This window comes from Episyrphus balteatus, chromosome 1, assembly GCF_945859705.1.
Source record: "Episyrphus balteatus chromosome 1, idEpiBalt1.1, whole genome shotgun sequence".
Classification (NCBI taxonomy): Eukaryota; Metazoa; Arthropoda; class Insecta; order Diptera; family Syrphidae; genus Episyrphus; species Episyrphus balteatus.
The window spans coordinates 37,464,131-37,476,042 of record NC_079134.1 but is presented as its reverse complement, the minus strand read 5'-3'; the positions used below and the strand labels follow the sequence as shown (position 1 = coordinate 37,476,042).

General features: G+C 41.2%; 1 protein-coding gene across 1 annotated transcript; it reads left to right on the top strand.

The window, feature by feature from the left end:
- The first annotated feature begins 678 nt into the window (after positions 1 to 678).
- On the top strand, positions 679 to 1,798 carry LOC129905270 (phospholipase A1-like). The gene is made up of 2 exons (XM_055980713.1): positions 679 to 996; positions 1,063 to 1,798. Exons 1-2 carry the CDS (start codon positions 680 to 682, stop codon positions 1,796 to 1,798), a joined length of 1,053 nt encoding a protein of 350 aa, XP_055836688.1. The 5' UTR covers position 679.
- The last annotated feature ends 10,114 nt before the right edge of the window (positions 1,799 to 11,912 follow it).

Below are 11,912 nucleotides of genomic sequence, written 5' to 3'. Positions count from 1 at the left end.
ACCTTAAAACGCGTTTAGCTTATACAACTTCTATGCAACGTTGCATAAATTTTATAAATAGCAATTTTCTGTTTAAAAACATTATAAAGGGTGTATAGTGTTATGCACTATCTATACTACGTTTATAAATTAGGCTGTATATCTTTAAACTTTTATTTAAATTGACCCAAACGGGTCTCAAAATAGATTTAAGATTATCTACTATTGTATGAAGTATAAAGGCACATAAATTAATTATCAATATAAAAATTAAAATTTAATAATCGTTACTTTTGTACACATTGTTAAATACTTAAATTCTGTTTATATATTTACAGTTGTAATTTTTTTAGAACCCCTTGTGTTTTGAAACAAATAAGATTTAAAACCGATAATAATATTAGGTGCACTTAATTCATAAAGCCATTCGTTTTGACTAGAAGTTAATTTGTTATCATATTAACCAAAAAGTGCAGAACAAATAACGGAAAGGTCTTTTGAACTCTTTATCTCATGATAATTGGAATAGCAAAACTGTTTACCAATTAACCTTAATCCTAGTCTTGAAAAATCAAGAGTTTTTTAAATCCTTTATGATTTGATTAGATACTAACTGCACCCATGGAGTGCACTAACTAAGGTATAAAAGCCATACCCAGAAACAAAAACTACTTCATAGTTCGAGGACAAAATAGAAAATATGATTCGGTACATTGCGTTATTCGTGACAGTTTTTAATCTTCTAGAAATTGGCCAATGCCTTCCGACAGTCTCAAATAAATCTTTGGATAAAATTTGGCAGATTCCACAAAAAGATGGAAGTTTTCGTTGGATGACACTGGATGAAGCTGTCAAAGAAGCTTCAGCTTATGAGTCTCAAGAATCAAGTACAAAAAAGTTCAATAAAGTTCGATTTTTCCTTTACACTCCTGATAACTCAACTAAAGCCATTGAAATCGACAAGGACGATCCAGAGACTTTAGCTCGGTCAACTTTCAATTATAAAAACCCCACGAGGTGAATTTGGTTTACAAAAATTACTACAATTTGAGGTGAATAATGTTTTCCAACTAATAATTCCAGATTTTACATTCATGGCTGGAATGGTGGTTACAACTTATCAGACGCACGGCTGATCCGAGAAGCTCTTCTCCTGCAAGGTTCCGATAGACAGTTTAATTTTATAGCTGTCGATTGGTCGGTTTATGGTGAATCCATAACATATATTACGTCACAAACGAGTGTTTCCAAAGCTGGTAAAATTGTTGCAGAGTTTATAGATTGGATGCATGATAGTGCAAAATTATCCTTTGATACTCTTGCTTTATACGGTCATAGTTTGGGTGCGCATGTTGTAGGCTTTACGGGGAAAAATGTTAAACATGGAAGAGTTCATACAATAATTGGACTAGATCCAGCAATGCCTTTATTCAACTACAACAAACCAAATAGCCGTTTAGCGGAAACTGATGGCGATTATGTGGAAACTATTCATACAAATGGTGGAATGTTGGGATTCTATCAACCCATTGGAAGGGCTTCTTTTTATCCAAATGGTGGAAAGAATCAACCAGGATGTGGACTTGATATGAGTTGTTCACATGGACGATCTGTAGAGTATTTAGCGGAAGCATTAGCTTTGTCGAAGGATAATGGATTCAATGCTTTGAAATGTAAAGATTTTGAAGATGTTCAGAATGCTTCGTGTACAATAAGTAAGGAAGATGTTCGTTTGGGTCAACCAAGTAATGCACAATATGCAAAAGGGTATTATTATCTCAAGACAAATAGTCAGTCCCCATACGGAGTTAAGAGTTAAAAAAAAGTTTTTAAATGATTTAAATTTCTAATTATTCTAAGAATGCTTAAACTTACAAAACTGTACAAAATATTTTTAAGAAAAAAAAAATAAAAACCAACAAAATCTGTTAAAAATTTTACATTTTGCTTTCTCTAAACAAGAAGAAAAATTAATTTACATTTTCATATTTCTGTGGTCTTGTAAATTTAATTTTGAGCTATTTATGGTTTTCGGGGGGTTATACATATAACGTAAGTTTTCTAAAAATAAAAATACATTTTTGTCCCAAATGAGTTTGCCGTATATCTACGCCATGAAAATCATAAACGCATTAATACATACGTTAAAACAATTCTCAAAATTTTCACAAATTGCATGAAAAATTTGACGTAGGTAAATGCCAAAATTTGTATTTTAAGTAAGAATAATACATGAATATCTCAGCAACGAAAAAAAGATATAAAAAAACACGGATACCAGATTTGAAAAGAGCACCGTCGAAAACATAAGACTGCATACCAAGTTCAAAAAATGCAATTTGGCGTATACAGCACTCCAATGCTAGGGCAACGATATGCTTTTTTAATTTAAAGATATCAGGCTTTTTAATTGAAATAATCCAAAAATAAATTAAACAAAATAGTCTCAAAAACATAAGTTTATATCTTGAGCTTACGCATTTCCAAATGCCCCACGTGGGTCATTTCAATTGCCCCACGTGGGTCATTTCCATATGCCCCACGTGGGTCATTTCCAATTGCCCCACGTGGGTCATTTCCAAATGCCCCACGTGGGTCATTTCCAAATGCCCCACGTGGGTCATTTCCAAATGCCCCACGTGGGTCATATCAATTGCCCACGTGGGTCATTTCCAAATGCCCCAAGTGGGTCTTTTCCAATTGCCCCCCGTGGGTCATTTCCAAATGCCCCACGTGGGTCATTTCCAATTGCCCCACGTGGGTCATTTCCAAATGCCTCACGTGGGTCATTTCCAAATGCCCCACGTGGGTCATTTCCAAATGCCCCACGTGGGTCATTTCCAAATGCCCCACGTGGGTCATTTCCAATTGCCCCAAGTGGGTCATTTCCAAATGCTTCACGTGGGTCATTTCCAAATGCACCACGTGGGGCATTTCCAAATGCCCCACGTGGGTCATTTCCAAATGCTTCACGTGGGTCATTTCCAAATGCCCCACGTGGATCATTTCCAAATGCCCCACGTGGGTCATTTCCAAATGCCCAACGTGGGTCATTTCCAAATGCTTCACGTGGGTCATTTCCAAATGCATCACGTGGATCATTTCCAAATGCCCCACGTGGGTCATTTCCAAATGCCCAACGTGGGTCATTTCCAAAAGCTTCACGTGGGTCATTTCCAAATGCCCCACGTGGATCATTTCGAAATGCCCCATGTGGGTCATTTCAATTACCCCACGTTGGTCATTTCAAATGCCCCATGTGGGTCATTTCCAAATGCCCCACGTGGGTCATTTCAAATGCCCCATGTGGGTCATTTCAATTACCCCACGTTGGTCATTTCAAATGCCCCATGTGGGTCATTTCCAAATGCCCCACGTGGGTCATTTCCAATTGCCCATGTGGGTCATTTCAATTACCCCACGTTGGTCATTTCAAATGCCCCATGTGGGTCATTTCCAAATGCCCCACGTGGGTCATTTCAAATGCCCCATGTGGGTCATTTCAATTACCCCACGTTGGTCATTTCAAATGCCCCATGTGGGTCATTTCAATTGCCCCACGTGGGTCATTTTCAAATGCCCCGCGTGGGTCATTTCCAAATGCCCCACGTGGGTCATTTCCAAATGCCCCGCGTGGGTCATTTTAAAATGCCCCACGTGGGTCATTTCAAATGTCCCATGTGGGTCATTTCAAATGCCCCACGTGGGTCATTTCCAAATGCCCCACGTGGGTCATTTCCAAATGCCCCACGTGGGTCATATCAATTGCCCACGTGGGTCATTTCCAAATGCCCCAAGTGGGTCTTTTCCAATTGCCCCCCGTGGGTCATTTCCAAATGCCCCACGTGGGTCATTTCCAATTGCCCCACGTGGGTCATTTCCAAATGCCTCACGTGGGTCATTTCCAAATGCCCCACGTGGGTCATTTCCAAATGCCCCACGTGGGTCATTTCCAAATGCCCCACGTGGGTCATTTCCAATTGCCCCAAGTGGGTCATTTCCAAATGCTTCACGTGGGTCATTTCCAAATGCACCACGTGGGTCATTTCCAAATGCCCCACGTGGGTCATTTCCAAATGCTTCACGTGGGTCATTTCCAAATGCCCCACGTGGATCATTTCCAAATGCCCCACGTGGGTCATTTCCAAATGCCCAACGTGGGTCATTTCCAAATGCTTCACGTGGGTCATTTCCAAATGCATCACGTGGATCATTTCCAAATGCCCCACGTGGGTCATTTCCAAATGCCCAACGTGGGTCATTTCCAAAAGCTTCACGTGGGTCATTTCCAAATGCCCCACGTGGATCATTTCGAAATGCCCCATGTGGGTCATTTCAATTACCCCACGTTGGTCATTTCAAATGCCCCATGTGGGTCATTTCCAAATGCCCCACGTGGGGCATTTCAAATGCCCCATGTGGGTCATTTCAATTACCCCACGTTGGTCATTTCAAATGCCCCATGTGGGTCATTTCCAAATGCCCCACGTGGGTCATTTCCAATTGCCCATGTGGGTCATTTCAATTACCCCACGTTGGTCATTTCAAATGCCCCATGTGGGTCATTTCCAAATGCCCCACGTGGGTCATTTCAAATGCCCCATGTGGGTCATTTCAATTACCCCACGTTGGTCATTTCAAATGCCCCATGTGGGTCATTTCAATTGCCCCACGTGGGTCATTTTCAAATGCCCCGCGTGGGTCATTTCCAAATGCCCCACGTGGGTCATTTCCAAATGCCCCGCGTGGGTCATTTTAAAATGCCCCACGTGGGTCATTTCAAATGTCCCATGTGGGTCATTTCCAAATGCCCCACGTGGGTCATTTCCAAATGCCCCACGTGGGTCATTTCCAAATGCCCCACGTGGGTCATATCAATTGCCCACGTGGGTCATTTCCAAATGCCCCAAGTGGGTCTTTTCCAATTGCCCCCCGTGGGTCATTTCCAAATGCCCCACGTGGGTCATTTCCAATTGCCCCACGTGGGTCATTTCCAAATGCCTCACGTGGGTCATTTCCAAATGCCCCACGTGGGTCATTTCCAAATGCCCCACGTGGGTCATTTCCAAATGCCCCACGTGGGTCATTTCCAATTGCCCCAAGTGGGTCATTTCCAAATGCTTCACGTGGGTCATTTCCAAATGCACCACGTGGGTCATTTCCAAATGCCCCACGTGGGTCATTTCCAAATGCTTCACGTGGGTCATTTCCAAATGCCCCACGTGGATCATTTCCAAATGCCCCACGTGGGTCATTTCCAAATGCCCAACGTGGGTCATTTCCAAATGCTTCACGTGGGTCATTTCCAAATGCATCACGTGGATCATTTCCAAATGCCCCACGTGGGTCATTTCCAAATGCCCAACGTGGGTCATTTCCAAAAGCTTCACGTGGGTCATTTCCAAATGCCCCACGTGGATCATTTCGAAATGCCCCATGTGGGTCATTTCAATTACCCCACGTTGGTCATTTCAAATGCCCCATGTGGGTCATTTCCAAATGCCCCACGTGGGTCATTTCAAATGCCCCATGTGGGTCATTTCAATTACCCCACGTTGGTCATTTCAAATGCCCCATGTGGGTCATTTCCAAATGCCCCACGTGGTTCATTTCAAATGCCCCACGTGGGTCATTTCCAAATGCCCCGCGTGGGTCATTTTCAAATGCCCCACGTGGGTCATTTCCAAATGCCCCATGTGGGTCATTCCCAAATGCCCCACGTGGGTCATTTCCAAATGCTTCATGTGGGTCATTTCAAATGCCCCACGTGGGTCATTTCCAAATGCCCCGCGTGGGTCATTTTAAAATGCCCCACGTGGGTCATTTCAAATGTCCCATGTGGGTCATTTCAAATGCCCCACGTGGGTCATTTCAAATGCCCCATGTGGGTCATTTCCAAATGCCCCGCGTGGGTCATTTTCAAATGCCCCACGTAGGTCATTTCCAAATGCCCCACGTTGGTCATTTCAAATGCCCCATGTGGGTCATTTCAAATGCCCCATGTGGGTCATTTCAAATGTCCCATGTGGGTCATTTTCAAATGCCCCACGTGGGTCATTTCAAATGCCCCATGTGGGTCATTTCAATTGCCCCACGTGGGTTATTTCAAATGCCCCATGTGGGTCATTTTCAAATGCCATTTCCAAATGCCCCGCGCGGGTCATTTTCAAATGCCCCACGTGGGTCATTTCCAAATGCCCCACGTGGGTCTTTTCCAAATGCCCCACTTGGGTCATTTTCAAATGCCCCACGTCTGTCATTTTCAAATACCCCACGTGGGTCATTTCCAAATGCCCTACGTGGGTCATTTTCAAATGCCCCACGTGGGTCATTTCCAAATGCCCCACGTGGGTCATTTCCAAATGCCCCGCGTGGGTCATTTTCAAATGCCCAACGTGGGTCATTTCAAATGCCCCATGTGGGTCATTTCAATTGCCCCACGTGGGTCATTTCAAATGCCCCACCTGGGTCATTTCAATTGCCCCACGTGGGTCATTTCAAATGCCCCACGTGGGTCATTTTCAAATGCCCCACGTGGGTCATTTCCAAATGCCCCACGTGGTTCATTTCAAATGCCCCACGTGGGTCATTTCCAAATGCCCCGCGTGGGTCATATTAAATGCCCCACGTGGGTCATTTCCAAATGCCCCATGTGGGTCATTCCCAAATGCCCCACGTGGGTCATTTCCAAATGCTTCATGTGGGTCATTTCAAATGCCCCACGTGGGTCATTTCCAAATGCCCCGCGTGGGTCATTTTAAAATGCCCCACGTGGGTCATTTTAAAATGCCCCACGTGGGTCATTTCAAATGTCCCATGTGGGTCATTTCAAATGCCCCACGTGGGTCATTTCAAATGCCCCACGTGGGTCATTTCCAAATGCCCCGCGTGGGTCATTTTCAAATGCCCCACGTAGGTCATTTCCAAATGCCCCACGTTGGTCATTTCAAATGCCCCATGTGGGTCATTTCAAATGCCCCATGTGGGTCATTTCAAATGTCCCATGTGGGTCATTTCAAATGCCCCACGTGGGTCATTTCAAATGCCCCATGTGGGTCATTTCCAAATGCCCCACGTGGGTCATTTTCAAATGCCCCACGTGGGTCATTTCCAAATGCCCCGCGTGGGTCATTTTCAAATGCCCCATGTGGGTCATTTCAAATGCCCCACGTGGGTCAATTCCAAATGCCCCACTTGGGTCATTTTCAAATGCCTCGCGTGGGTCATTTTCAAATGCCCCACGTGGGTCATTTCCAAATGCCCCACGTGGTTCATTTCAAATGCCCCATGTGGGTCATTTTCAAATGCCCCACGTGGGTCATTTCAAATGCCCCACGTGGGTCATTTCCAAATGCCCCGCGTGGGTCATTTTCAAATGCCCCACGTGGGTCATTTTCAAATGCCCCACGTGGGTCATTTTCAAATGCCCCACGTGGGTCATTTTCAAATGCCCCACGTGGGTCATTTCAAATGCCCCATGTGGGTCATTTCAAATGCCCCACGTGGGTCATTTCCACACGGAGAAAAAATAAGGTATGAACCACCTTATTTCTGGTAAATTTAACTTTAATGTAGAGTTTAAATAGGGATGACTCCCCAATAAAATGGAATTTACCTTACTTTTCTAGTAAATTTATAGCTTATGATTAACTTTACAGTAAAGCCTTTTTTTGTATGAATTTCTAATAGAAATTACTAGAAAGTTAGGTACATATTTTACCTTACTATAAGGCTGAAAATACTGATTTTTAAAGTAAATTGAACTTCTTTATGGAAGGTATATAATAATTTAGTTACAGATTGGATCAAATAAAGTCAATTTCATTTTAATTGATGACATTTTTCTAAATAAAATTGTATGCATTTATCTTACAAAAATTAAAATAAAAAAGGTAATTTTTGTAATTATTGAAAAGCATAATTAGGTAACACGAACTTAATCCTCAAAGCTATTTAGAAGTAAGTAACGTATGACCCTGTTATGTTTTTCAATAATTACATAAATTACCTATAGTTTATTATAATTTTTGTAAGATGCAAACAAACAATTTTATTTAGGAAAATATCATCAATAAAAATGAAATTGACTTTATTTGATCCAATTTTTTTCCAATTCTTCATGAATTAATTAGATTGAATGATGTTAATGCATATGGATACTCCTATATAATTCTAACACATGAAAAAAATTTGCTATCCGTAATTACGGAGCCAATAATAACGCATAAAAGAACACAAAAATTAATGAAAACATTTCACTTATAAAAGAAAAACACAAATGGGAAAAGAAATTTTTACATTTTATTTCTTTATTAATTATTCCGCACCCGGACACCTGAAAGCTTTGACAAAAAAAAAAATATCCAAAACAAATGGAAAACAAAATGGCAGACTTTTCAATGACAGCAATTAAGATATGGGGAAAATTCCTAGAATTATGTAATATTATGACCTTAGTGTAAAGTAAAACTTATTCATAGAATAGTTAAATTTGTAAAATATGTTTTACTAGAATCTTAAAGTGAAAAGAGTCGTACACTTTTTTGGATGAAGGTTTATTTTACTCTACGTAAAGAAAATATTGCTACTCGTAAGGTATATACTACTTTATTTTGTTCACCATAATTGTCTTGTAAAAATTACTTTACGGAGCCAAGAAATGTTCAATACGTAAGGTAAATTTTACTTAAAATCTAGGGCTCTTTACTTTAATTTCCTTACTAGTCATATGGAGTATAAAATACTAGATTAATTTTTCTCCGTGCAAATTCCCCACGTGGGTCATTTCAAATGCCCCATGTGGGTCATTTTCAAATGCCCCACGTGGGTCATTTCAAATGCCCCATGTGGGTCATTTTCAAATGCCCCACGTGGGTCATTTCCAAATGCCCCACTTGGGTCATTTTCAAATGCCCAACGTGGGTCATTTTCAAATGCCCCACGTGGGTCATTTCCAAATGCCCCGCGTGGGTCATTTTCAAATGCCCCACGTGGGTCATTTCAAATGCCCCGAGTGGGTCATTTCCAAATGCCCCACGTAGGTCATTTCCAAATGCCCCACGTTGGTCATTTCAAATGCCCCATGTGGGTCATTTCAAATGCCCCATGTGGGTCATTTCAAATGTCCCATGTGGGTCATTTCAAATGCCCCACGTGGGTCATTTCAAATGCCCCATGTGGGTCATTTCCAAATGCCCCACGTGGGTCATTTTCAAATGCCCCACGTGGGTCATTTCCAAATGCCCCGCGTGGGTCATTTTCAAATGCCCCATGTGGGTCATTTCAAATGCCCCACGTGGGTCAATTCCAAATGCCCCACTTGGGTCATTTTCAAATGCCTCGCGTGGGTCATTTTCAAATGCCCCACGTGGGTCATTTCCAAATGCCCCACGTGGTTCATTTCAAATGCCCCATGTGGGTCATTTTCAAATGCCCCACGTGGGTCATTTCAAATGCCCCACGTGGGTCATTTCCAAATGCCCCGCGTGGGTCATTTTCAAATGCCCCACGTGGGTCATTTTCAAATGCCCCACGTGGGTCATTTTCAAATGCCCCACGTGGGTCATTTCAAATGCCCCATGTGGGTCATTTCAATTGCCCCACGTGGGTCATTTCCAAATTCCCCACGTGGGTCATTTCAAATGCCCCATGTGGGTCATTTTCAAATGCCCCACGTGGGTCATTTCAAATGCCCCATGTGGGTCATTTTCAAATGCCCCACGTGGGTCATTTCCAAATGCCCCACTTGGGTCATTTTCAAATGCCCAACGTGGGTCATTTTCAAATGCCCCACGTGGGTCATTTTCAAATGCCCCACGTGGGTCATTTCAAATGCCCCACGTGGGTCATTTCCAAATGCCCCGCGTGGGTCATTTTCAAATGCCCCACGTGGGTCATTTTCAAATGCCCCACGTGGGTCATTTTCAAATGCCCCACGTGGGTCATTTTCAAATGCCCCACGTGGGTCATTTCAAATGCCCCATGTGGGTCATTTCAATTGCCCCACGTGGGTCATTTCCACACGGAGAAAAAATAAGGTATGAACCACCTTATTTCTGGTAAATTTAACTTTAATGTAGAGTTTAAATAGGGATGACTCCCCAATAAAATGGAATTTACCTTACTTTTCTAGTAAATTTATAGCTTATGATTAACTTTACAGTAAAGCCTTTTTTTGTATGAATTTCTAATAGAAATTACTAGAAAGTTAGGTACATATTTTACCTTACTATAAGGCTGAAAATACTGATTTTTAAAGTAAATTGAACTTCTTTATGGAAGGTATATAATAATTTAGTTACAGATTGGATCAAATAAAGTCAATTTCATTTTAATTGATGACATTTTTCTAAATAAAATTGTATGCATTTATCTTACAAAAATTAAAATAAAAAAGGTAATTTTTGTAATTATTGAAAAGCATAATTAGGTAACACGAACTTAATCCTCAAAGCTATTTAGAAGTAAGTAACGTATGACCCTGTTATGTTTTTCAATAATTACATAAATTACCTATAGTTTATTATAATTTTTGTAAGATGCAAACAAACAATTTTATTTAGGAAAATATCATCAATAAAAATGAAATTGACTTTATTTGATCCAATTTTTTTCCAATTCTTCATGAATTAATTAGATTGAATGATGTTAATGCATATGGATACTCCTATATAATTCTAACACATGAAAAAAATTTGCTATCCGTAATTACGGAGCCAATAATAACGCATAAAAGAACACAAAAATTAATGAAAACATTTCACTTATAAAAGAAAAACACAAATGGGAAAAGAAATTTTTACATTTTATTTCTTTATTAATTATTCCGCACCCGGACACCTGAAAGCTTTGACAAAAAAAAAAATATCCAAAACAAATGGAAAACAAAATGGCAGACTTTTCAATGACAGCAATTAAGATATGGGGAAAATTCCTAGAATTATGTAATATTATGACCTTAGTGTAAAGTAAAACTTATTCATAGAATAGTTAAATTTGTAAAATATGTTTTACTAGAATCTTAAAGTGAAAAGAGTCGTACACTTTTTTGGATGAAGGTTTATTTTACTCTACGTAAAGAAAATATTGCTACTCGTAAGGTATATACTACTTTATTTTGTTCACCATAATTGTCTTGTAAAAATTACTTTACGGAGCCAAGAAATGTTCAATACGTAAGGTAAATTTTACTTAAAATCTAGGGCTCTTTACTTTAATTTCCTTACTAGTCATATGGAGTATAAAATACTAGATTAATTTTTCTCCGTGCAAATTCCCCACGTGGGTCATTTCAAATGCCCCATGTGGGTCATTTTCAAATGCCCCACGTGGGTCATTTCAAATGCCCCATGTGGGTCATTTTCAAATGCCCCACGTGGGTCATTTCCAAATGCCCCACTTGGGTCATTTTCAAATGCCCAACGTGGGTCATTTTCAAATGCCCCACGTGGGTCATTTCCAAATGCCCCGCGTGGGTCATTTTCAAATGCCCCACGTGGGTCATTTCAAATGCCCCGAGTGGGTCATTTCCAAATGCCCCACGTAGGTCATTTCCAAATGCCCCACGTTGGTCATTTCAAATGCCCCATGTGGGTCATTTCAAATGCCCCATGTGGGTCATTTCAAATGTCCCATGTGGGTCATTTCAAATGCCCCACGTGGGTCATTTCAAATGCCCCATGTGGGTCATTTCCAAATGCCCCACGTGGGTCATTTTCAAATGCCCCACGTGGGTCATTTCCAAATGCCCCGCGTGGGTCATTTTCAAATGCCCCATGTGGGTCATTTCAAATGCCCCACGTGGGTCAATTCCAAATGCCCCACTTGGGTCATTTTCAAATGCCTCGCGTGGGTCATTTTCAAATGCCCCACGTGGGTCATTTCCAAATGCCCCACGTGGTTCATTTCAAATGCCCCATGTGGGTCATTTTCAA